The following is a 27,608-nucleotide window of genomic DNA, read 5'->3' on the forward strand; positions in this document are numbered from 1 at the left end:
CCTTCCCAAGATGGTAGAGTATTCTGCAGACCCTCTGGATGGAAAAAATGACAGAGAAGGGGATAGTGGAATGATACAGATTTGAATCATTACACAAGGAAACATTCCAGTTCTTGCTATTTTCATGCCTGTTCATATTAACATGCTGTTTAAATATTCATTAAAACAATAAGCTTGATATTCTCCATTATATAAAATACCAAAGTATCATTGCAACAGTAAATGTGGCCAGAAAAATTAATCACAGAACTTCAGCTAGTATACTTTAAAGGTTGCATCTAAGATTTACTGTTAGATTAACAATCAAATGCATGGAGGCTTTTTCATTGGAGTATTTATGCAAAGCAAACAATGATAAAAATTTTCATATCAAAGCATTTAGATGTTTTGGTAAGCTGTTAATCTACATAGATTGTGCAACAGACAAATAAATACCTATTACCTTGAATTTCAAAATTATATTTATTTTTTAATCTAGAAAGTTAAATCTGCCAATACATGTGGGATCTTCCTAATACTTCCAGTCTTCAGAAGAAAACATGAGCACACACTATCATTCTAAAAGTGTTAGTCTGAGTGGTTCTCTCCACAACTAGAAAAGGTTTTTGTCTTGGTTTCTTCCATAATACAGCAACATTTAGTTCCTTCTCATAACAGTTTTTCATATATTTGACAACCTTTTATTATTACTGTGAACAATTCCATAATTAATACTTACCTCAATCAGTACTCAAATTTTAATTGAATTTTTAGACAAAATACCCTATCTGTCTCTCTTCTCCAACTTCCCTTTGGTTTAAATAAATTTACCTAATATTCATCTAATCAGTTTCAACATGGTTGAACTGCATATTCTTAAAATGAACAAACAGTTCAGCATTTTTTCACGCTTAATATTTATTACTGACCATAGTTTCAACAGGGTACCATCATTTTCAAGTTGAGTACATGAAAAATACGGGATTACAGGATACCTTTGAATGGCACCAAGTTTTTAAAACTGAGATGGGAATTAAGATGGAAAAACTATCAAACAGAGTTCATTCATTTTGAGAGTAGGTAACATTTCCACAAAGTTAAGCCTAAATCATATTGCCACTGAAGTACACATTTTCTTTTCTCCATCAGCGCTAAGAGGTAAATAGATAGATAGATATTAGTCTTTATTTTGGGGCAGGATTGAGATCATGGCGTCTCTTCTACCACATAAACCCTGGAGGTATGAGCGAGTTATAAATTAACATAAACATTATCATCCAAATTCAATGATTTCCCGAGGGAGAGTTAATGGCACCAACAAGCTCAACTTTGCTAAGAGACATGGCAACAGCAGGAGGGTTGAAGGAAAAGATATTATGGGGGGCAAGGAAAAGAAAGGTATGGCAGAATAACATTATTTCACCTAGGTGCTTAAACTTTAGAACTAATTTATGCCATTTAATCCACCAAAATAAATATCCAGCAATATATGCAGTTGACTTTGGGGCATTTGCATGCATTTCCAAGAACTAAATCAAAAAAATTTTTAAAGTGCTTTCCTTAGATCACCATTAAACTCGCAACCTTTCATTTAATTTGCTCAAAATGTCAATTTTGAATTCTTTAAACTTAAAAATTTTTGACAATCATTACAATACTTGGATCTCTAGATGAAGTACTTCTAGGCTATCAAGTAGCCTAGAAAATCATACATTTTCTATGAATAAACACTACGCTTTCTACAGACGTCATTTTAATTTTGATTTTTTATGTACATATAGCTAAAAATGGGATCATTGCCATTTCCGAACTAGCTCTTTCATTCTACAAACACCAGACATTACCATTGGGCCTCACAGTTTTATGGCCCATTTCAATGGCACTATAACGATAATGCATACACTGTCTGCATTAACACATGTGTATTCATCTACAAATAGTGGGTTTCTTGAAAGAAATTTTTATGAAGGTTTAAAAAACTAAACCAAACATAATAACAGGATTGGAGATGCCTGGTGCACATCTATTCAGTCAGTTAGAATTTTTCCAAAGTAGCATTTCTCATTGGTTCCTGCACTGTAAACAGCAGAGAAAAACAACTTCACAGAAGATTATCCAGATGTACAACCAATGAAACAACATTTAAACACCCAGTCAGCCTGCAGCAGAGGCTGAAAATGTAAGCAATATGAGCCCTAGGGTTAAGCGACTGAAATTTTACTCCCAAAGAAAAAGCTTCCTCCAGTAAACATTAAAACAGGTCAATTGTAAACAGTTCAGCTTTTTCTAATCTCCTAAACACCTGGGTGGGAAAAGAAAATATTTCATATCACAAAAATTTCAAATTATTAGGGCTACTTGAAAATATGAAAAGGCCAATGACACAAGAGAAAAATGATAAGATTAAATGAAAGGAGGAACGTAAACATCTTTAAGGAGGTTAAAATGTCAATCAGACAATCAAAATTTGGAAATTTTTCAGTTCACTAATAAAACACCTGCAGTTAACTTGCTGGAAATTCAAATGATAACAATATGAAACCAAAACCCAACCGTCATTGGAGAGTCTGAAAAAATATAAAATTGCTTAAACTGAACAGATTACAACAGTCCGATTCAGACAGCAACTAAGGCTACAACCAAAAGATTGCCATGGCTTAGGCAGCACTTCAACAATTGGCTAACATCTTAAAGTGCATCTATATTATCTTTGCAATTCATCATGAGGGCAGGGGGGCATACGAATGCATTTATAATTGAAATAATGCTGGGCATTAAGTATCCAATTTAATACATAAGAAAAATAAAATGGAGGAGAAAATCTGATAATTAGTAGAAATAAGAATATGATCTTTGGGGAAGGCCAAGAAAGAAGAACAGCATGGGATTTTTTATTGGGAAATAAGCAAATTAAAAGAATGCAAATTTGACGAGGATATTCCCCAATATCCTCTTTTCGTGGTCAACACTATATCGGGAAACTATTTTCACAATAGCTGAGGTGCCACAATTATAAAGTAGCAGGAAATAGGACACTATATTGAATTCATTCTAAAGAAACAAAGAAGAGTTTGAGTAATGATGGAGCAGGCACCAACCATCAACTCTGGATACAACCTGTAGAGAAAAGAAAATGATATTGGATCAACAGAAGAAGTCAAAAGCACTTAACTTTACAAATATATGAGTGAATAGAAATTCAACAAAAGAATGGTCAACACAGTAGGAATCTTTGAAAGATCCGCAAAGAGTGAATAGCTAATGATTTTTACTATCATGAACATTTCACTATTTAACTAGGCAAACAAACAAAGTAGTACTACTGCAAACCTCTTACAAAGAGTACTTCTTCTAAAATTATCAAAAACAAAAAGGTACATCTGTAAAAGTTCATTGCTTTTAACAAGAAATTTCAGAAAAAAGTTTGTGTTTACCTACTTATGGTGCCATAAAAAGTTGTAATGTTAATTATAAAAATAGAAGTGGTGTGGAAACTTTCCTTCATCTTGGAAACGTTCCTTAACATCTTTACTCAACACCCCGTCATTGATTTCCTCTTCTTTTGGAAAACTTCTTTGCCTAATGCAATTCTTTTACTTAAATACTACTACGAGCATCTTGGTTCCAAACACTGCTTATGTAGGTAAACTGTTTCACCTGATCTAGTTTTTGCCCACCTGGTTCAACATTTAACTTGGTTTTTTTTTCTTTCTTGAAAACCTGATTACCATTGTTTTGTTAATATTTCTTGTCATTCCATAGCTATCACCCTGTTTTTATAATGTGCTCAATGAGTGTTGCCCCTAGCCAGACTAGCTAACTGAAGCTTGATTATCTGCAAACTCAACTGATTTTTTTGAATTCCCCACTGAATTTTATTCCCATCTCCAGTTCTTTCCATGCCTCTTTCACTATTTCCTCATATACTTGTGTATACAGATAATGGACACTCCTATTCAACTCCTCTTCCTGACAATGTCAACTCCAACTCTCCATCCACCATATGAATCTGTAGGTAGGGGGATGTCCCCAACCTACTCCTATTTTTAACAATTCATTCATTAATGCCACCCAGTTTACTCTTTCAATTGCCTTCTATAAATCTATCAAAAAAACCATGTCCTCATTGTACTTGCATTCCTTTCTATTACTGAATTTATAACTGCTATGGCGCAATGTGTGTCTCTCCCATTCTTGAATCCTAACTGTTCATCAGCTAATTAATCATTTACCCTCCTCTCCAACCTCATAAAATAAACTCCAAGGTTGGTAACTGCTGTCATTTGGTACGAGAATAAAGATTATTTTCAGAGGGACCATCCTCCTGTCCTTATACCTTGTATGCGTCTTATGATATTTTAGTTCAACAGTTCCATGGCAAAATTTTATTTTTCAGTGATTATGGTTAAGGCATATTAAACCACTTCAATGGAAGGAACCTAGGTTAATACAGCATTTCAGCTAGAGTGAGATAAATATCCCAAAACTTCAGTGTATTCACTGTAAAAATCAGAAACATTTTGAGAGAGAGAACTTTTTGAAAAATCATTACAGGAAGCAGAGCCCTTTGTAGGTCCCAGCAATTTCATGTTTTCATTCCATCAGTGAAACTGAAATAGAAACAAGGCTTTACCATTCACCAATAAAAATGAAACAAAGAAATTAGAGGTTTAACTCCTGTGATTGAAAAAATAACAGTTTATATGGCGTCATTGGTAGCTGGCTTATGCCCTCTCAAAAGATTGTGAAAATGAAGAAAGGACACTCTTCAGTGCACCTTTCTGGGCCAACACCATCTTAGAAAAAAAATATGACCCAAGAACTGGGTGTAACTACACTTTAACTCCAAAGGTCTTTCTTATTCAAAAAACTTTACACACAAGACTAATTTGTAACAAGCAGAACAATGGAAATTGGCTTTCATTTGGGTAACTTCATCATAATATATCAGTTCACAAAAGTTTTTAAGAATTGTATGCAGAAAAATTGAATGTATTTTTAATTATTTTTCTGTTTTTCACAATACATATAGATATAATCTGTAAGCATATTAATAACAACAAGGTTCCAAGTTGGATGTGGAGTTACTGTGCCTGCTCTTTGATACGGAGCTGTCATGTTGAAAGCTTGGAAAATAGGCATGTATAATTGAATAATACTTGCTATTGAATGAAAAAACACTTCTTCCCTAATGTAATTGAATGAAACTAAAAATTCTTCACATTCAAACCAATAATGAATATTTAGGTCTAAAGTGGCAATCCCTAAAGCATATACATTTCAAAATATTAAATTAGCATTAAACATACGATCCAATTATAATTAAAAAACAAAATCATTAAAAGCGACAATAGCAATATGATTTTTGGTGCAGAAATACTTAAATTATAAATGAATCAACATGATTGTATGTACACAATATAGTTTTATATTATTTATCTAATTTGGATTGGTGACCTACAAATTAAAAGAATTTAAACTTTTGTTTTATGAATTATAAACAGAAATCTATGTAATTCTGGACTAAACTTTACACCTCAAACATTTCATAATTCTGGACTGAGATTAAAGACATGAATTTAGGTCACCACATCCCATCCATGGCTTGTCAAATAGGTTATGCATGCAAAGCAGACAAACAGATACAATGTGTAATGAATAACGAAATTAAACCATGCAGAGTCAGCTAGACAATTAGGATACCCAGAGATGAAAGATTTTTTCGACTAGTGGCAATGATTAAAGTCTGAGATCAATATTAATTTAAAATTCTCAGTAAAAAGTAATGGAATATATCAAGACTGCTATTCACTTATTAGAGAATGAGCCAAAACAACCTGGCGGTCAGGGAGGGAGTAGAATGGCCAATTCTAGTAGCTGTGTAACAGTAGTATGCTCTGTAATGTAAAGGCATTAAACACTATTGAAATGGCAAAAGCTCACTAATTTGTGGTTGACACTTCGAGGGAAGCATGTTGCAATAAGAAATTCATCACTTTTGTCCTTCATATGTATTTAATGTTAACTGCATGTGTAGATAAAAAGATTACACTCCTATGACGATCTGGCCCTCACTCGCCCTCTCCTCCTGTATCCAGGGTATAATGCAATGGAAGAGATAATCTACAATTAGAAACTACGGCTAGGCCATGATATTGCTCACGTAACAACTCCCACAAGGACTCATTTTTAGTGTTCATAGAAATCATTAGGAGCACAACATGACGCAAAATACGGGAGCGATAATACCAACCTGATGACAGTCGTTTGCTCATATGAATATCATATTAATAATTAACTCAGTGACAAGTAACTATCACGCAGTTTATCTTCAAATTACAAATGGGTATACTAAACATAACAATCTTCTTCTTTTATAGAGTCAAGCACTCTAGATCCCCAACTTGATCTCCGTCATACATAAGTAATTAGAAACCACTCTAATACTAGGCTACTTTTTAAAAGAGTAAACGCGAGTTTTATGCCAGGTAACATATATGAACATTCACGAATGGACAATGACAAACTGTTCTGGCGCCGAAACTTGCAACAACAAATGAATGCTGATATCAAACTAAAGGTCATTCATATCAAGATATGAAATCCCGGACATAGTTGCGGTCCAACCTAGATGGCCATTAGGGTGTATTCCATCGTGTTCACAAATTTAAGGAGTATATTAAAAAGGTATCTTGGGCTGGACACCTCACGCTATATTAATGCCATCACCACCGCAAATAATGTGAATTTAACATATGCCTATGTTACAAATGGCGTCAAGCCACACTAGCGCTCGACAGCAACTAGTGAACTATTGTTACCTGCATCGAAAAAATAGCGCGGTTTTTGGTTGAGGCACGTTTTAATGATAAAACACTTACGTTACTTGATATTTATATTTATAATTTGATTTTTATAGTTAAAGAAAATATAATCTTGAATAAAAATAACAGATTACCGGTGAATTTTTGACAACTAGTAATCGAACGAGCACTAATGATTGATTATCAAACATTGAGATTTGTAAAATCCCCTCCATTTTGCAAGAGATCAAGGTAAAAATCAAAATAAAATTACCACAGAGCCAAGTTCTTTACCTAATTGAAAAAACTCTTTAGTTTACCTTCCCAAAAGTTTATCTTTCCTCTTTATTCACATTTTCTGACTTAGGGAAATAATATGTCTGTTAAAAAAGTTCCTCTAATTTAAAAAAAATCCCTTCATACTAGCTCTACCATGTGTGACTACCAGTTAATTACGGACTGCAAGTCTTACAGCTTTAAATATATGTATTTCTTCATTTCGTTTATGTTATCTTGTGCATTTGTCATCAGTCTTTTCTAAGGTTACATATATCTCTATAAAAATTTACTTTCTCAGCAAACCATAGTCATTTACCAGTCTCTTCAGAATTCCGTACATTTACTCTAAAAGGTATACTTATTGCTGTGATTGATGACGTTGCTAAAGAAAAATCTTCCCCATTGACGTATGGTAAAAACAGTTTTTAGGAACTGCTCAAAACTTACCTTTAATTGGCAGATTACTATTGATAACGATTGCTAAAGAAAGGGTAATATATGGATAACCCCAAAGTTATCCTATTTTTTTCTATCCTTTCTTCTTCAAATAACATCTCATGTCCTTTCCTCTGTCTACTTTATTCTGCCACTCAATATGGACAAAAAGGAGCAACATTCTTCTCTGAACAATTATTTTTCTATATAAATCCCTTAATCCCTCTGATTACAAATATTGCCATAAGAAATCCCCAACTGCGCTACAATCATTTTCTTCATGTCATTTTTTCATCAATGGGTAGACAATTGTAATCTAAAGAACTTTTGATGGTTTAAACTTCACTGTCACTTCTTTTGCCAGTGCACACGAATGCAGGGAAATGCTCGATGTTAATTAATGATCTAATGAATACTGACAGCTAACTTAACACCATAATCCCCATGATTGCCACTGAAGTAGATTTCCACCTTCTACGCATATGGTAATTTGGAATATTTATACCCACATGGACTTGGGCTTTCAGGATGGCTACCCCCAATTCTATTCTCTGCTCTGAATGGAGTGTCCAATATTTTCATACAAAATTTTGGTCACTATGATAATTTAATATAGCTGCAGAAATGGAAGGTAATTAAAGGGAATTAAATAAGAAGACCAGTAATTATATGTCGATGACAGGAGTCTTTAATATACATGATGGTAATCCAAGAACTACAACACTTTCACAGACTTTACAGGAACAGAAACAATTATATACACTGAAAGTGTAATCTTGGAGTATTTCCAGGACACATGATTTCTTTACAATGTTTGTTGGGCATCACTGAAACACAGTGTTAATACAGGCTTGTATAACTGTTGAAGAAAACTTGACATCCAGCTGCAATCTACATAAAAAATCAAATTAGATATACAATATCATTTTTACAGCACCAATGATGAAATATTGTGTTTGAGTACAGCTGGATTAGGAATGCACTGTTAAGTACACACATTTATATATTAATATTTATATTCCTATAAGAAGAAGGCTACATATTCATGAATTTATCAGTGGCTACTAACTCAGTGCATACAATCTATTTATCTATTTTTTCTCCTCTGACACAATGAGATTTTCTTGGTTTTATAAAAACAACCAAATGAAACATTTGAGATCAGTTGATGAAAGTGTATCTGTTGTTTCCGAAAGAAATCTCTTTCAATAAAATAAAAACTGAGTCCTATACAATAAAAATAAAACAAAGTCAACAAATATGACTGGACGGTGGGAGTACCTCAAAATCCCAACTGCAAATTGCACCCTGGCAGTAAAATTTCAAGCATAATTTAATCCACATATAATAATTTTTTAAGGGTTCACCATTCCGAGTAAAATCCCACATAGAACATATCACACTGAATATATGTACAAAAAATAATAGAAGCACAAACACAGGTGATGCACCACAGTAACAAGGCTGCATCTCTTCGTCTTCTTCACCCTCATCCAAATACCATTCTTTGAGCACATTCTCAATAAATCTATAAAAGTATAAAACCAGTCTCCTCTCAACTTTAGCTTCCTTCATTTATGTCTCTCTCCCTAATGTTTTATTTTTAAAGTCAACGACCATAGTTTCACGCCAGTGCACTCAAGCAACGGCGGCACGTAGGTCTCCGAGTCACTTGACACAAATACACACAATATTGCACGGTGCACCATGGCACTCTCTTTGGGGTGAGGCAAACTTTTTTGTGTACACTATGTTAACACTCACTAGTGACAACAAGCCTTTGCACAGTTACCACAGCACAGATACTAGCCGATACACCTAGATAATTTTGGTTGACTACGTACATGTGGCCGATGAATTTGTAAAAGATTGATAAAAGCTGGCAAAGACAATGTAAACTGGATTATTTCTGCAATAAGGTCATAAACATCAAAAAACATCATCTGTTAGGAAATTTAAAATGTGGCAGTAATTTAGTTTTTTTGACCATTTATAATCTTAGCAGTAGGTTATTTCTGGCGCCGGAAAACATCAATGACAGACCATAGATAAGACAAAAATTTGGGTAATGAACACCATCCAAAGACTTAAGCAGGTTGTTATACCTATGGTCCATTTTAATGCAGACCCTAGTTTGCTCACGGGGAATGGCCATGACCAAACCATTCACTACTCTGTGGAATGTGGCCATTAGCACTTTTTGATAATGTCAGAATAAATCAAGCTTGCTAAAACGCAAGCCTACAAATTGTCTGATAACAATTATCTTCCCTGATTCATCACAGAAAAGACACTCGCCACTCGAAAGTTAGCGCTGACTGGAACAATATGCTTGCCGCTTCTTAATTCCATTTTGCACTTGCAAGCACACCGCACATGTGCGTTGAAATAGGGACAAACATGGTAGGAGCTTCCAACTTGCAAACTATTCAACGGACATATCCATGGCTAGAATGACAACTCTCCATGCTCATCCATAACTGTAGATCAAAGGAATTGATCCTTGTTCAACATTACTCAGACAATTATTTCTCGTATGACTCTCCTGTTGCGTGAATTTGGGGTAGAATAACCACTTTCTAGACTCTCATCGAAAGAAAGAGACACATGTTGGGTCTTATTTTCATCACTATCCTGGTCCAAGTAAGGATCAGGAAGACCGCTCACATCATGGTATGGGGAATCTGTAACAATAAAAGAATCTTTTTAGCCCATTTGCAAATCCAGGTATGTGAGACAACACAAAATACCAAGCAACGTGATAAACTTTACATAACATGCATTTACTTTTTGTAGTGCCAGTTAAGTAACTAATTTGCATCATTCATGTGATTTGTTAAACAATTAATCTGCTTGTGATCAGTCAACTACTTCCATGTTTTGCCTTGCTATCCACTAGTATCTTATGTTTCAAGACAATGTGAGAAATGATAAAAAATTAAGTGAAAAGAATTTTTTGACAAAAATTAATTTGAGTATTGTGAAAGCTGTAAGAAGTCACTAATTTTCACATATGTACATAAGGACTGATTTACATAAAAAAGTATCACGAAACAACATTTACAGCAAAACATAGTCTACATAATGAGAAAAATTTGTTTTTGTCCATACCTGCTGTCCTTCCTCAGTTTCGGCTTGCAATTATTAGAACAGAACATAGATGAACAATTTTGATAAAAAATATACGCTACATAATTGAAAAAAATAGTCATTTTTACATACCTATATGGTCCATCCTCTTTTTCTGCTTGTGAATCGGTGCATAGGCATCATTTGGCCCTCCACTGTTGGGTCCCATGTAGTCTCGATTACGCTGGTTCAAGTAGTCCTCTCCTTGTGACATTGGCTGCATGGCTCCGGATGAAGGGGTGGCAGAGGATGGTGGAGGGGGAGGATAGTGGCCATAGTCATCACCTCCATAGCTGCCAATGTGGTTGGGAGGGGGGCCAAGGGGATCGTAAGCATAAGGTCGCTCGGGATGGTGGTGCATTGGGAGACCCTGTTGCTGACCAATCATAGGCTGTGCTGCCTGGATGTGATGGCCATGCTGTATGTCTCCATTTGGCCCACCCCCAATGCTACTTCCACCTCCTCCATTTTTAACTTGCCAGAGCGAATCTTGAGAGTTCACTGAACCACCATTGTTGGAATTGGAGTAACTGTTGTCCATATATCCCATGTTGACCCCTATAATCAACACATTAAAAGGTGGAAGGTGAGATAATGATAACGACTAATATTAAAAAAAAATATATTGGATGATTCATGGATTTAAATGTTACCATGCCAAAATAATTATTTTCATAATAATGAACCTTGTCCATATAATTGATATCAAATTAAAACACAGTACTAATAACAAATAAATAAGTTTGTTTCAGTGCCGTGAATAAAAGTAAAATGTAATGAATGAAATAAATGAAATAGCTTCATAAAATAGATTTCTGATAGAAAAAACTAAATATCTTTCCTAAGAGACAAATGCCATAAGGTGTTTTCTTACATTCTCCCCCGTTGATGTTGTTGCCTGCAGGTGGATTTCCATGGTAGCCATAACCATTCTGCCCACTTCCTCCATTGTAAACTGGATTTTTCGAAGTATCATCTCCAACAAGATCCATTGACTGCTCGAGTCCCTTGTTCTCCATGCCACTTGGGTAGTATGGTGGAGGAGGTTGCTGTGTCACAATGTTTGGCCTGACACTTGAAAAAGAAATTTTTCAAATTATAAAAGTATGTAAGGATGAAACTGAAAAAAGTGTACATTTCTATTAGACACTATTTTTGACAAATTTCCACCATGATCAATGGCTTATGACTTTAATGACACCCAGGAGCTGAAAATTAATTTTGTAGTTGAAGTAAAGAGTTTTGTTGCCCATTTTTATCAATTTTGGATCTCTTTGAATTGTACATTAAGGGGTTTATTCAGTGAGGATTTAAAATCACAGTCCCATGGCAATATCCAAAGTTGTGGCATCACAGTCTTAATAATTACCAATTTTTATACATAAAATTTAGCATTCTCGAAAGCTATGACCTTAAAATTTTGACACTTTGAAAGGTTGACAGTGCCAAATGCTTATTTAATTGCCCCCAAGACAACTAACTACCCTCTTCTAATTTCCCCTTGTTTTGCCTTTGGCCATGGTAGTGGCAAAACATTGTAAACTGAAAGGTGGCAAGAATGATTTTAGGGAGGGTATTTAAAATATAATTAAAGCAAAAATTTTTAGGATAAAAGCATTTACCCTTTATCCATGGCCAGTAGTTATATGCTTGTGTCATTCTAATTACCTATCAACATGCAATAATTTCATAAAATTCCTTAAATTAATCAAAACCTAACTATGACCTCTATTAATCCCAGTGACTGAATGTAATGGCACACATTAAATTTTATTACTTCAAGTCGGAGAAGTATGTATTAGTAAAACTATAGGGATATTGATAAAAGTTTTCTGGTGGTACTTAAGACCATGATTAATCAGTCTCAAAAGTATGCCTGGACTTAGTTACAACCCTGCTCTTAGCATTATGAAAAAGTAAGACCTAACTTTAAGTAACAACTTACGTGGAAGATTCCATTTCATACTCCTTCTTAACTTTCTTCTGGTTTCGTTTGCAGCGGCAAAATATTAGCAGAAGTCCAACAAAGAGTACAAACACAACACAGGACACAATTATTGCAATCAAAGTTGGAGTTGGAAGAATTGACGCCTCCTTGATATAAGATGGTCCAACTGCAAAAGAAATATCATTTAGTTCTGTCACATTACTATTAAATATAAACACTATGTTCAAGTGCATCCCATTATAAAGTTAAGGGTAGGCAGTATGATATGTGTATAACATCCCATCGTCAAGGGAGTGACATTTTTATAATTATAATGTGAAAACATTTATTGCTTTACTCTTCTCACAGTCTAGTTAATGCCTCATCTGCCCAACTTAAAGGAGTAAGAAAAATATTCACCCTGAGACTTAATTTTTTATTGAAACAATAGATAATTTAATTGCAAGTTGGAATGGTAAACACTACTCACTTTCTGCTTCAACATATTCTCCACAGATGTCCTGATTAGACTGCAGGCACAATCGAACTCGAACATGGCGCTCCAGATTGGAGGGAGGAGTAGTGTGCACCATAATGGATCCAAGGCCTGCAGAAATGTCCTCAATGTCTCTGTCCGGTAACTCAACCTCCCGTAGTGTCGTTCCAGAGATGACAACTGTCTCAGCATGGTGCCATTCACCAGTTCGTTCATCAGTTGCCTCAATGAGACCCACAAACTGTAGACAGCTACTGGCAATATTGATGGTCACTATTCGAGATTTGGGGTCATAAGTTACTCTCTGCGGCTCAGGCAATCTATCAACCTTGGTGGTGGCAGTGACCTCATCAGAATAATTACTATTTCCTTTGGTGTTATATGCCTTGACCTAGAGTGCAAAAATTATCCAGTAATCAGTATTTATACCAATCTTTTAATGGGGGAAATAATAAATGCAACACACATTGGATTTCTAACTATTTTAAGAGATATAGGTAACATTATTGCAGATGAAAGTTATGAGTTATGAATTACCTTGAAAACATAGGTATGATGTTGTTGTAATGATGTTACATTGCATGGGTTGTTCCTTTGGCAGTCATATTCTTCCCAACCACCAAGCATGACGTCTCTTCCATCCATGCTTGGGACTGCATTGGCTCCAATCGAATTGTATGACCTGCCATTGTATCCAAACTGATGCTGGCACTCTGGGGACTCATCATTTGCTCCAATCTTACGGTATGCTATGAAGTATTTGGTATTATGGATGCCTCCATCAAATCCAGGGGTCCAGCGAAGAGACACAGTACCAGGTCCTAGTGGGGTTGCTGAAGGAACTCCAGGTCGCTCAGGTGGGCCTTTGGGTTGAAGTCTCAGTGATGCCTTGAGAGCACCCATGCCATTGGCAGCTCGACAAGAGTATTCTCCATAATCAGACTCCCAAACACCAGAGACGTGAAGGACACTGCGGTGGATGTCTCCGGACAAGGCAGTTGTGTTCACCGAGTAGTGGTTATTCGACTTTGGATCCAAAGACATACCAGCAAAACTCCATTGAAATTCAGGTTTAGGGTACGCTTGCACTTCGCAAACAATGTAACCAGCTTCACGGATGTCATAAGCAACCTTGTTGTACTGATGAAGGGCAATAGGAGGATCTGGAATAGAAATTTAAGAAATTTAAACAATTGCTAGGGATTAAAGTGGCAAGGGAAAGTCTAGACATAACCGACAGATACAACTGTTATGTTTTTCAAATAAATATTAAATAAAGCCACTCAGCATTACATCATAAATTGTTCAAAATTCAATCATAGATACTCACGCTCAATTCTAAGTTGCATAACTGACTCTGCCCTCTTGACTTCATTCTCAAACACGCAAGAGTATCGGCCTCTGTCTGAGGGAAGCAGCCTATCTCCCTGGGGGCGTCCAGGTCCTGTGAAGTACAAAGTGCTCTGCACTGTTACGATCCCGGCCCTCCCTTCTGATTCCTCTTGAGTGGTCTTGTAAAGTTCCACAGCTCCCATCTCACTCTCAATGCCTTCTCCCAAAGTTGAACCAGCCACTGCAATCTCTTCAGCATCCTTCATCCAGCGAACTATTGGCCTGGGTTTTCCTTGTGCAGCACATGTAACGCTCAAATTCGTGTCTCCAGCCCTGAGTAAGTTTTTTTTAGAGAGAAGGCATTAATTCACTGCATACAATTATCAGTTCTTAATTTCATTCCTGCATCATCAGTTAGCATTTATGTATGTGTTTCTTTAGATGGAAATTTAGCCTGATACATGTGCAATGCAACTTCAAAATGCACCTCCATTGGATTTTAAGATATTCACAGTATCTAACCAACATTCTTTACATGCGTACATAACCCCATTTTCAATTACAGGTTTACTGCTTTGAAATTCTTTAGTGAATCCGATTCTCATGAATTATCTGAAGCATTTAATTGAAGCAGGTTAACCTTGTTTTTTTCCAAGATTTCATCTGTGCCAAAATGTGTTTTCCATTTTCATCATGAAGTAATAATATAAGAATCTCAATAGATTCTGATGTTAAATCACAATCACGTTATTGAATTTGAGGGCTCACTACTTGGTGAAGTTAAGCATTCATTCTTTATTCTAATTTCCTTTGACGGAAACTTCGTCGACTATTAATGGCCATACTTACTTCCTGGTCACATGGGGTTGCAGTTTGGACATGAAACGTGGAGGCTGGTGAACTCTCAGCAACACAGAAGCAATAGTTCCAACGCCGACATCATTGGATGGCTGGCAATGGTATGTTCCTTCGTTGGTGAGGTGTGCTGTGGTGATTGTGTACATGGCACCCGTCGCCACTGCGGTCTCCGAACCTTCCCTCCACCACCGAAACTGGGGCGCTGGCCATCCGGGAGGATTTGCGGCGCAAGTGAGGGTGACGCCCCCTCCTTCAACGGCCACCGGACGGTCGGGCGTGATCCGCGCCTTGCCCGGACGGTGCCGGACCCTCAGAGTCAAGGTGGCGTTGCCCGAACGCCTCCCGGAAGAGCCCGTCGAGAGGACGTTGACCGCCTTACAGACGTAGCGCCCAGCTTCTAGTGCAGATACCCTCGTGAGCCTTAGCGTCGAGCCAGATTGCCGAAACTCCGGGCTGCCCTCACGAAACCACTCGACGGACACGGGGGGCGGGTTGGCGGAGACCTCACACCTCGCAGTCACCGCATCCCCTTCCTCCGCCTCTCTTGACTGCTCCACCGTCACCGTGGGTCCATGGAGTACGTCCAGGGATAGGGTTGCGTCTCCAGGGCGACCGAGGCCGTTGTCGGCGGAGCACGTGTACGCGCCGGCTTCCGTGAGAGAGACCCTACGGAGGGTGTGGGTCGCCGAGGAGGAGACATAGCGGCCGTTGCGAGACCATCGGATTCCGTTGGCCGGTGGCTTGGCGTCCACGGAGCACTGGAGAATAGCGGTGCTGTCGACCTCGACTCTAAGAGGATTCTCGGGTCCCACCTCCACTCGTGGATAGTCTGTGAAAAAGCCGAAAATGATGATTGTTAGGATGTGATCATGCCAAGCGACTAGGGGTGGGAAATAACTACAATGCGCACTCCTCCGAAAGAAGTGCTTATTTAAAACATTTAATTAAAATCTTCCTTGGCAAAAATCAAAAAAATAGTGCGGTGGACGGTCATTTTTTTAAACGTTGATAGTTTGGAAATAATTATCCCTTATATCTGTTGAGGTCAGCCATTCCATAAGAGACTGGGATGAGGAGACGTTCAACCAAGTATTTCCTTCAGCTAGGATATTCAATCTAAAGGAAATTTCACTTGGTAGGGGAATTTTTTGTTTTTCCAACTCGCCGAGAAGTTTTTAAACTCAAGAAGACATATAAAATAAACTACATGCCAGGTAAAATATTATTATACCTCATTCAAATTCATAATGTTTAGTAATGCTTTGACACAAATCATTGCTTAGCCATACAAATTTTTAATATAAAATTTCTAGCATGAATTTAGTTATCAGTATGTGATTTAATTTTTTATGAGAATAATAACCTTAAATACTTTAAAATCTTTAAGTATTCAAGCAGTTTTACTTATTCGATTCCGTACAATATGTGCTAAAATTTGCTGAGATGAACTGAATTAAACCGAACGGAACGAAACCCTTAATTGATTAGAATGGTGCTTAGCGAACTAGTTTGTAATGATATTTCAGCTTCTTTTTCAGTTTCGACATTATGATTTGAATGAGTAATATAATATAGTTAGTATGAAAACAGTGAGGCACAATTGTGAGTGCACAACTTCAACACGTTGAAATTTCCTGATGACAGTTAATTTTATTGATGACATGTCTAATTAAATCATAAATTATACATCATATTTCCAGGGCAAAAATTATAATCACAGCCGGCAAGAGTGCTTGATTGAATATTAAACGCAAACGTTTCCCATAGCTTCCACGCGTGTCATCATACCTCATTACAATTCCATCTACTGCAGCAGAAACATGCCGCGACACGAATTCCGTTTGCTCTTCTGCAAGGGCAGAACGTGGTTCCCAAAATTAAGGCGAATTATGCGTATGAGTATAAAATTTTTAAAGAGATTTTTCGTGCCCACCCTTTGATTTTTATTAAAAATTGCAAAATTATAATCCCTGAGGTTTGCTCATTCAATATCACGGGGGGCTAAGACTTACTTTTTTTCCCGACGTACAGATGACACCATTCGTACAATATACACAGTTTCTGAAGCACTCGTCTCCCTTGCCAGATACGCCCAGTCGAATACGCTGACAGGTCAACGAAAGGGCGACCGCTATGGCTTTCCCATTGACAACACGGTGCTGTGAAATTCAAATATAGCTCCCCGTGTGGAATACGACGATATGGAGAGCAATTCACTCCATAGTGACCGCTCGCTGCCAAATTGATTAGACCACGCTAATTGGGGTTTGAGTGAAAGTAGACAAGGGTAATCGTTCGAAATGATGCTAATACGAAAAAGCGTGTACCTGCGTCTAATTTGCGAAACACGCCGTGACGCCGGGAGCAAAATCCCACAGGAACATCAGTTTGTAACGGAAACGGCAGAGACTTGGAACTGACAAAATTGGAATTAGGGAGAGGGGGGAAGGGGATAACATCGGATTTTATCGAAAGTAAATTAATACTGAAATTAAGTAGCAAACGTTTCTACTGAGATCTATTACTCCTAACCCCAATGCTGTCATCTTCATGTTCATATATGACACTATATACTCGATTAATATGATTATTTTGTGAAGCCATTCGTATAGTTGGCATCTGTATCATCCATTTATTGGCTACACTGTTTCATTTGACTTTTCCTGACTACGTAGTTCCTACGAAAATTTGGATATTAAATACCGCGCGAGTTTAATTCACTTTTTCAAAGTTGAATTTTGCACGCTTTTGGTTGACGTCGAGTCGCAGCATACACACACGAAACCACTTTTTGCCGGAAATTTGACCTTTTTTTCCATCCGGTAGCCACTCCAGTCATTGAGCGCTCACAGCCAATAATTCTCTAACCGCGTCAGTCCAACGAATTCAACGGAATCGCATTAGAGCCCGCTCGGATCCATGATCTCCCCTCTAGGGTAATACGCATTCAAATTGCCGTGACTCGAGGATTTCGAGGTAGACATGACGCGTGGGGTCCGTCGGAAATCAAAGGGTATTATTTTGGAACTGTCATGTCCATCCAAAGGGAAATGATTTGTTCCCCGACAAACCCGTAATTGCTTCCGCGAAAGAATAACAAGTTTCATGGAGAAGCGCATACATTATCGACGGGGTGGAGCCTAGGACCGCGAATTAACGGCCCCGCCTTAAAGACGCTCCACGGGACCGTTTACCTCGGACGGGAATCAATCAATTACGTGCGTTTCCATTAATAACCACCTCTTGCTGACTCACAAAGATCCGCACAAAACGTTTATCTGCCTCCGCTGAGACAAAACCCATCATTTCCCGGCGGATTCACGAAAAAAAATACCGAGGAAGGGGAGGAAAGAGGGAATGAAGGGGAAGAAAATAATATCCCTCTTCGGATGAAATACCTCTTCTCTTAAAATACCTTCGTTATGATAATGACCTTTTAAAAACGTCCACCATGTCGTATACATATGAGAGAGTGGGACTCCGGGTGGGTGGGCGCCTCAAAACTCGGATTCTTTCCCATTTTTTTCTTTCCTTGCGTTCCCTTCTCCTCCCCTTTGTGCCCCGTGATGATCTCTTCCCACCCTACCCGCCCCTCGTGGAAATTGGCAATCGGCGAGAAGGGACTGAAGGGGATGGGGCGGAGGAGGGGTGGGGGTGGGGGAAAGGTGGAGACGGAGTGGGTAGGGTTGGGGGTTGGAACCGAGAGGGGGAGGGCGTGCCTACTATTGGTCGGAGGAGATTAGGGTTTACTGGCCTGAGATATGAAGCAGAACCTCAAGCGAATCCTCAGTCCCCTTCTCTTCCCTCCGTCCTTTCCGCGATCCCCTTTGCGTGCTCACCCTATCTCCCTCCTTCGAACAGGAAGAGAGAGAGAGAGAGGAGGTAGGAAGAGAGAGTGAGACACCCGCGCAATTAAAAGCTGGAGGGTCATGATGCACTCTGAGTGTGTGGGAGGAGGAGGAGGAAAGAATGAGTCGGACCACAAAAAGTTAAAGGGATTCTTTATTTTGAATATTTTTTTTGGCGATCGTCTCCATTTTTTTGGCGACCTTCCCGCCATCCTTTAGACCCTCTCTCGTCCGCGCCCCTGTCTCCGTTCCGTCTCTCATTCTCTCGCTTCCCTCTCTCTCCCTCCCCCCCTTTTACGTCCTTCCACGCGGTCCTTCAAGAGGGAAAGGGAAAAAATGAGGGGGGGGATCGGAAGAGGGACGGGACGGATGCCGGTGGGGGAATGAGGGGGGTGACTGCGCGGCGGCGGAACCCCTAGTCGCACCCCGGTGGTGGAAAGGGCCCTGCAAGAATAAAGGGGTTGTGCGGGCGAAGGCAGTCGCCGTAGAAACCCCTCTCTCCTTTCCCCACCTCCCCCTCGGGTTTTTTTCCTGCGGTCGACTCCGGGATGAAAAGCAGAAAAGGCAGGCAGAGGCCTCCGTCCCCGCACTCATTCTCCCCCTTCGCCCCGACTCCTTTTTCTCTCACTTCCAATCCCCCACCACCACCATTCCCCTTTCGGGCCAAGAGAGAGAGAGAGACGGGGAGTAAAAGAGTTCTCCCCTTTCTCCAGTTTTCAGGAGGTCTGCGGCTGGAGTTTTCTTTTCTGTTAACGCCGCCCCCCGCAAACTCCCCCTTCCCACCTTTTGATCCTTTCTCTTTCTGTTTTTACCCCCTCTCTCTTAAGAGAGGGGGAGGAAAAAAAACGACGCCATCTTCTTAGGAATAAAGCGTGAGGGGTATGAACTGGTGAGATTAAAGTTATAGATCCCCTCTTTGAAAGGCGCCGCTGCGTGGTCGCGGATTCAGAACGCATGAAAATAGGATCCTTGAACATAAAAGCTCCCCCCTCCCCCCCACACACACAGACACACGCCCGCAAAGATACATCCCTTCGCTATCTTCGTCCAAATTTCCATTCGCCACCCCCTTCGGAGTCCGCGACCCCCTTCTCTGCCCGCGCGACTCGCCCCAAGCGCCCCCTACCCCAACACCGATGGTCGATTGGAACGATTATTAAAGAGGGCGCGCGCGCGGGATGACTACCGCGGAGGGAAGGAGGCACGCGCCGGGGGAATCGAAAGGGATATCGGTTTCGCGAGGTTTTCTTTTGCCGCGGCAACCCGCGCCGTTGGGAAATTTGCAACGGGCGCGACCATTTCTGGTGGATGAGAGGGATGGTATTGTGGGTGGAGAGATGGAGGCATCATGAAGTTTATGGGGGAGGAAGGGCGTGAGGTTGAATAGAACGATGGGTGAAGGAGAGAGGGAGAAGAAATTTGAGGTGGACGTGGGGGTCCATAGGGTGGGGGGGGGTGGATAGTGAGGGTGTTGTGAAAGCAAGGGAGGTGAGGCGCGTGGACCCAAAATAAACTCTCTTCTTACGTTCGGTCGGCGTCTGTGTGTAGGTTTGGGGCGAACGGGGGTGAGAGGAGGTATCCGGGGGCCCGATTTCCAAGCAAATGTTGACGGTTCCAGCGTTTTGAAGTGAGGGCAGGAGGTGGCGGGAGAGTGAGTGAGTGGGGGAGGGGAGAAGGGGATCGTGTGGGTTGGGGAATGCAAAAAAAGCAAACAAATGACTGTAGACAGTGAGGGAAAGATTACATTATGGGTTCTCCGAGTGGAAACAAATGAGTAGTGCTTCCCATACAGCTTCGAGGGATTCGTCTCGGCTCCAGTTCGTTCCACTGCCTCGAGTGGCGGCATCGGCATTGCCTTTCTTTCCCCCACTTTAATTTACTCGATAGTAAATAGATAGTTTTTAACGAGGTTTCTTTCCAAAACAGTTCCGCCGAGATGCCAAACATACTTTTCATTACCCACCGAGGATAAATATTTAACATTATTTGTTTTCCCGGATATTTAGAGTGGCGATGAAAAAAATCCTCCGCGAACCTTGATATTTTTATCCAAGGAAAAAAATCGGAGTATGGCGAGGAAAATAAAATTTAGAATTATTTTATCTATTCTTAATTTATGTAGTCTTTCGAAGAAGGGTCTTTTCTCCATTAGATCCAATTCCTCGTTCCCACTGAAATGGTTTTATATTCAGAAAGGATTTTTTTCCCCGGAAATCTAATTTGAAATCGTAGACCGTTCCCTCGGGTTAAGTTGCTCGTGCAAAACAAAAATTGATTCAATTAGTTCAGATCATGAAAAGATCTAGCTTAAAGGGAAGGCATCCGGATGTTGTTTTTACATACGTCCACGTTTTTAGATTATGATGGAAATGTAATATGGGTATCACATTTTCCCTGAACTTTCTCTCCGAAGTGTGCACTTAATGTTGAATATTCGGAAAGCTCATTTTCTTTTATTCTTAAGTTCGTCTAAATATTATTGCGAATGAGCATAGGGATTCCGTGTAACTTAATACTCACAGTTGACGTTGAGCGTGACCGTGGCCTCCATCTTTTCTCCCTCTCCCATGGCCCTGTTCCACACCACGCACCGGTACACGGCACCATCGTCACCCTTTTGAGGCGTCAAAGCGAGGATTGCCGTGGTGGGTGCGTCCCGCGATCCTCCGGACTTCACGGTTGCATCCAGTGGCTGGGACACACCATCTTTGTACCACCTAGAGAGAGGAGGTAAGGTAAAAGAGGGACGTTAGCAAATGATGTTCAGACGTCGATACGCCAAAGGTATAAACTGCCATCTGATAAAGGCATAGACAAACTGTTCCCCACAGTAAGTTTGCGAGAGAATATGATCACTTATTGCGTTCTATTGTTTCCGACTGCGCGAGGTGGGATTGATTACTTATATGAATTAAACACACTTCGTAATTCTCCACACTAATCATTTGCCGATGGGCTTTAAGGACTAACATTTGTTGTACCCTAGTTGGTTAGCAGTTGAAAACGATGCAAAGACGCCGAACCTAATCAGGCCTCCGCATAAAAACTAGTGCTGGAATTGATTAATTAAATGAACTTTATAAATTTATACAGATATTTTTGCATTGAAAAGGTGAAACTGGTTTCGGCGTCATTCGGTCAGTTCAGCTTGTTCAATGGCTAACTAACAAGAGGTCAAATATTATCCCTTGAAAATGACGCGCTGACATTGAAACAAATTGGATAATCTCCTGTAAAACTACTGAGGAAAATTCGAAATTAATTGATACATTGAACATTTTTCCTACAGATTCACATAGAGTGCAGTTGGGTAAAAAATGTGGGAACTTTATTATGATTAGATATTTCTAGATAAGTGCCCATTTCACTAAATTCTATAGTGAGGAAAAAACATTGAATTGAATTTCAAAAAACTCCGCAATGGCGTATGGGTGACATTGGGGTATTACTTGAATGGCGTGGATTAGAGTGATCTCAAGGGGCTCTGCTAAATGGACCGTTTGGGTCACAGGCACATACTTCTTTGCACAAAGATTTTGGTCATGGGTGTTCACTGATTGTTATTTTCATTGAAGTGGGCATTAATACGCAAGCAAAAAAACAAAATGCGAAAAAATTGCGGCTCAAGGGTTTCGCATTTCATTTATCTCTTTAGTATCCATTCAGAGACTTGATAATTTATATCCAATTTTCCCGCGAGCCGGGCATAAGGGGGGCGACTAGTTTCACATTGAGTAGATACAGGTAGTTAATTTGCATGTTTACACAATGAGATTCTCTGAAATATTTCAGTCCCCTTCTACTGATCAACAGCAAATTTCCGTGTACTTAAGATCAGTTGTCTCGACAATCCCTTCAAAACTGAACTTCTAAAATTTTCACCCTTATCTCTGATGTCGAGGGGTTATCGCGACACATCGAACCCTCTGATGGCTATATGCGGCTGACAGGCCTCGTTAGTCTTTCGAAATAATGCGCCGTCTGACTTAATTAAAAGAGTGAGTTCACTTAAGATATAACTGAGCCAAATTTACAACTGTCAAACATATCTTTTCCACCAAGCCATTATGAGGGTGAATGACGAAGTTTTATGCCACCAGCCAGTACAAACTGGCGTAATTAGTGATTAATCATGTTCCGTGAAGTTCAAATTTTGGTATATTAGTTCGATATATCGGACGAGACGTCTCCAACTATTGTCGTCACGAAACGTGCGAGGTAAAAAAGCATTCTTTAGATCGCTCCCTTCGTCAATCAATTTCCCCAAACTTCTCGCCTTCGCCGATGCAGCGCATGGGCAATATTACTTCCTCTCCTCGAAGGTGTTAGAACCCAAATGATTAGCATTCCTCCGACGTTTTATAAACGCTCACATATGAGATTCATATTCCCGGTACCTCCAAACCCGGACTGCCCAAAAGTAATGCCCGGCGACTTTTCTCTCAAGAGACAGGAGAAAGGGATGAAACAGGGAAACCTCACTGTTATGAACGAGGAGTACACTCGCTGATCCGCAATGAGGATTTCTCCCCCCACGCCCAAGACCCAAAAAGACAATCCGGCGGCGGATGCAGGGATGATTTCTCTCTGTGTACTACTGGTATGGGGAGGGAGGAGACTAAGGAGAACTGCATTTCGGATGGAGGTCGCGGCCTTGTCGGATGGTGGCCGGAGCACGCAAATGAAGATGAATGAGGGGCTAGGGGGATTAGTAAGGTGGACGTTTCTACCTTATCTCCGGGTCCGGGCTGCCTCCGGTACTGGAGCACGTGAGCGACAGGGGCTTCCCTTCGGTGGCGATGGGGGCGGCGGGTGCGGCTCGCGGAGGGGAGGGCCGCGTCAGGACCGTCAGCCGGAATGCCTGCGAATGGATGTCCGTCCCGCTGCCGGCGGCTTTGACCCTGCACTCGAATCTGCCGTTGTCCCGCTCGTAACTCGCATTCGAGATAAGAAGGTCGTAGCGGCCGAGCTCGGGCCTGAAGTCCAGCCTGCGAAGGAAAAAGAGAGAGAGGTGAGTGAGTGAGTATTTACGTTGGAAATGCACGAGGGTATGCGATAAGGGAAGACGGAATGGGCTCCAAAAAAAAAAATTGCTTCGTGTCATTTTGAAGCGAGGTATATAATACGTGCTTGCATGTTTTGCACCCAGCAACCAGCACCCAGCTATAGAGATGGGGAACGTATACGTTCCCCACGTCCCCTCAAGCCGCTGCAAGGGAGTGTGGCGGGGACATCAGCTTTATATGAGTTATTATCCACCTATTCATAAATATATATATATATATATATATATATATATATATATATATATATATATATATATAATTCTAGTGCATAACTCACAAGTAAGACGTTGGGCAGGTGTTTAGACGTTGTCACATCCAAAGAGAGACGTCACTTCCTTCACATAATTTTCAAATCGTTGAACCAGAATCATGAACAGCTGGATGAATTCACAATCTTAAAACTTTGAGTCAAACTCAAAGCGCCGTACACTGTTAGTGGTCGAGAGAATGCATATGCATTGGTATAATTTTTGTTAAAATACATATTTCTGCTGTCGCTACTCAACATCGCTTCATTATAGAGATAAACTGCAGTCAATTTGCTTTCCCTCAATTAAATAATTCTATTCTGCCCTGTAACGTTCGCGTCACTCGCCTCCAGCGATACAGAAACAGGAAAGAGATAATGCACAAGTTTAAATTACTTAAAATTTCCTCTAGTCTCGAGGATTTACGTGGGAACAAACAAAAGATCAAACTCGCACCTGTACTGACTCGTTAATACGCGCCTCACAAGGCAACACCATTACGTAACAATCAAGCTTTCACCCATTGGCCCTTGGAAAAAGCTAGAGTTAATACATGTATTCATGAATAACCCAGTCGGGGGAGAGGGGAGGAGAAACAGCCGCAATCAAGATCCACACAAATTGCCTCCATATCCAAGAGTTCCTCGGAGACGAAATATCTTAATAGTTCATCGAAAGTAATTTAGGACCAAAGGGAGCTGCTCGAGGTGACTTTTCGTAAAGTCGCCCTCCTCAATATGACATCTGCCTTTTAATGATTCCCCCGAAAGGTTCCCATCACCGTGGTGAATGAGATTGAGGCGATAGGACACCGGGTCGCTGCCGAGTCATTTGCGTGACCAACGCTTCCACCACCACCTCGAGGGCAAGGCAAGGAAGGGAACGCCGACGGACCGAGTTTCGCATCCCGGCCCGAGCGAGGCAACGACGTGGACTTGGGTGGGGCGATGGAGCAAATTGACGCGCGAGGAGGATATGAGGACGGGATGGGCGTGGAAGTGTCGCAAGAGGGCTTGTATTGTCCTCCATCCATTGTATGTAGAGCTCTGGGCGGAGGGGAGCGTGGTGGGACGAGAGAAAGGTGGAGGAGAGGGAGAGGACGAAACGGGTAAAGTCATTAGCACCTGGAAAGGAAGTGGAAGGTCAAGGGGGGAGAGGAGACTGCTCTGCTCTCGAATTGATTTCTTCACGTACGCGGTCGCGTTCATTCGTGGCCGCACGTGTCCTTTCATTCCGCTTCGTGTTTCTCGAAAACCGCTGACACGAGAAGAAAGAATTCCGGGACGTGGGTTGGTGAAACACCAAAATTCTAATATTTTAATTTTTTTTTGTGTTGTGTGGGGGTGAGGGGGTTGGAGAGCCTGATACATGCTGACGATAAGGGTTTGTTTTGGGAAGGGGTGGTCCCAATGGAGTTTTTTTCCAAGAATTTCTACCGCCTAAATTCGGGCCCATTATATAACCCTCGAGGAACGTTTAAGTGCATGAAACTATTTGTGTAGACGCCATGAACCATTTACGCGTACATCCATCCACAGGGGTCATAATATTAGGGTCCTAGAGAAGCCAACGATTACTCTTTGAGCATGCGGGATAATCAATCATCCGTCGGCGACATGACGGAGAACCATTCTTTAATTTTGGTCGACAGCCGCAGCAAAATCTGCAAATGCGGCATGAAGTAAGCTCGTGATAGCTTACTAAAAATGATTATGTGAAATATTCCAATGGATAAATCTCACAGAACGTTTCCCCAGGGTTGGTTAGGGATTGCTCTCCCCCTATCCCTTGCGCTCCGTATGAAATATCCTCGATATTCATTTAAGCCCCGCGGGCGGCATGTTTCCTGCCCATACCCTTGAGGACAATATGGCATCGATTTAACCTCCAATGACTGCACCCGAAAAAATAAAGTTTACGGTCGCCATTCCATTGCCCCCTTTGCCAAATATCGATTGAAATCTGGACTCGATTCCTCTAGTGCAACAAATTCCTCGCCACCACAATGGAAAGACCTAGAGCAATCTATTCATCAGTGCCTTTTTAAGGGTAAATAATGTATACCCTCATTTTTCTCTCTTGATTTCTCGCGAAGAGGTCATCCCGTGCTTTAAAATATATTTACTTGGAAAAAGCTAGTTACTGAACTGTAACCTAAGCAAAGGGAACTACTGGAACTGTGTCATCAAATATAAACTCTAACGTTAAAAATGTATTGGTTACCATGAATAATTACAGTATTTCATGTGCATTCTCAATTTTCGAGATTACTTCATCTGTTGATGCAAGGGCTAATAAAGAAAACTTAAGTTCTCCTGTAATCCACTGTATTAATCTCCTGTATTCGACCACTCAAGTCCTTAAGTGTATTTATTTCCCCGCATTTCGATGAATTTCATATTTCAATGTATAATATATCAATTTTGCTGAGAATGGGTAACCTATGAGAAGATTCTTATTTCATGGATGACTCAATTTTCCCCAAGTTTGTGAACGAAATTTGTAAATTTTTACATGAGACTTGGAAACATCGGGACATAATAAACATCTGTATTCCACGCATGCGTTGCCGAGAAAAATATCGAGGGAAAGATGTTTTTTTCAAAGTCATAACTAGCACGTTTCTCGACCAGGAGGTACACGTAGAAACGTACGATATATTAGGATGGGAATGGGATTTAATGAACCCAAACTATAAATCTATACACCGATCACTGCGACCACAACACGCGACTCCGGCGAACTGTGAAATTTTACGAGTTCCTCTTTGCCACGGTAAAATTCTAGTTCAATGAAGCTCAATTTCAAAATGTTTGCTTGCAAGAACTTTCACGAAATATTTAAATTAAACAAATGCGCCCTCGATGTAGACTTATTCTCAAAACAGCACACTAACATATAACGATCACATTAACCATTTCATGAACGTTTACTGATAGTATGCACTTATTGATACGCTAAATGAGAACTAATAATCGAATTAAACTGAGGGAAAGAATATATATATATATATATATATATATATATATATATATATATATATATATATAATTCAGAAGATAAGCATTTTTGATGGGCTTACTTGTAGTTGCTGTTCAGCGGCGTCTTTTGAATGGCGACGTTGTCATGGTTGCGTCGGTTGATGCGGAGCCAGAAGAAGGTAACCTCCGCCTGTGCTGCTATCTGCGGGCGGAACCGGCACTCAAGG

General features: G+C 40.2%; 1 protein-coding gene across 2 annotated transcripts in view; it reads right to left on the reverse strand.

Moving 5' to 3' along the window:
- Positions 1–8,173: 8,173 nt before the first annotated feature.
- The window catches only part of ed (hemicentin protein echinoid), a 206,811-nt gene continuing 187,376 nt past the window's right edge, over positions 8,174–27,608 (reverse strand). Inside the window, exons 2-13 of one of the 2 annotated variants that reach the window (XM_071598731.1) lie at positions 27,483–27,608; positions 23,817–24,074; positions 21,607–21,803; positions 15,230–16,067; positions 14,379–14,713; positions 13,586–14,211; positions 13,043–13,439; positions 12,571–12,739; positions 11,500–11,699; positions 10,719–11,183; positions 10,608–10,630; positions 10,043–10,180 (exon numbers count right to left, since the gene is read on the reverse strand). The exon at positions 27,483–27,608 is cut by the window's right edge and continues 67 nt beyond it. In XM_071598731.1, the coding sequence (XP_071454832.1) occupies positions 10,160–10,180; positions 10,608–10,630; positions 10,719–11,183; positions 11,500–11,699; positions 12,571–12,739; positions 13,043–13,439; positions 13,586–14,211; positions 14,379–14,713; positions 15,230–16,067; positions 21,607–21,803; positions 23,817–24,074; positions 27,483–27,608 (3,655 nt within the window). In that variant the 3' untranslated portion in view covers positions 10,043–10,159. Of the gene's footprint in view, positions 10,181–10,607; positions 10,631–10,718; positions 11,184–11,499; positions 11,700–12,570; positions 12,740–13,042; positions 13,440–13,585; positions 14,212–14,378; positions 14,714–15,229; positions 16,068–21,606; positions 21,804–23,816; positions 24,075–27,482 lie in introns of both variants that reach the window. The other variant, XM_071598730.1, reaches the window with a different exon arrangement.

The sequence above is a fragment of the Hetaerina americana genome, unplaced genomic scaffold (genome assembly GCF_022747635.1).
Source record: "Hetaerina americana unplaced genomic scaffold, ioHetAmer1.1.p SCAF_10, whole genome shotgun sequence".
Taxonomy (NCBI): Eukaryota; Metazoa; Arthropoda; class Insecta; order Odonata; family Calopterygidae; genus Hetaerina; species Hetaerina americana.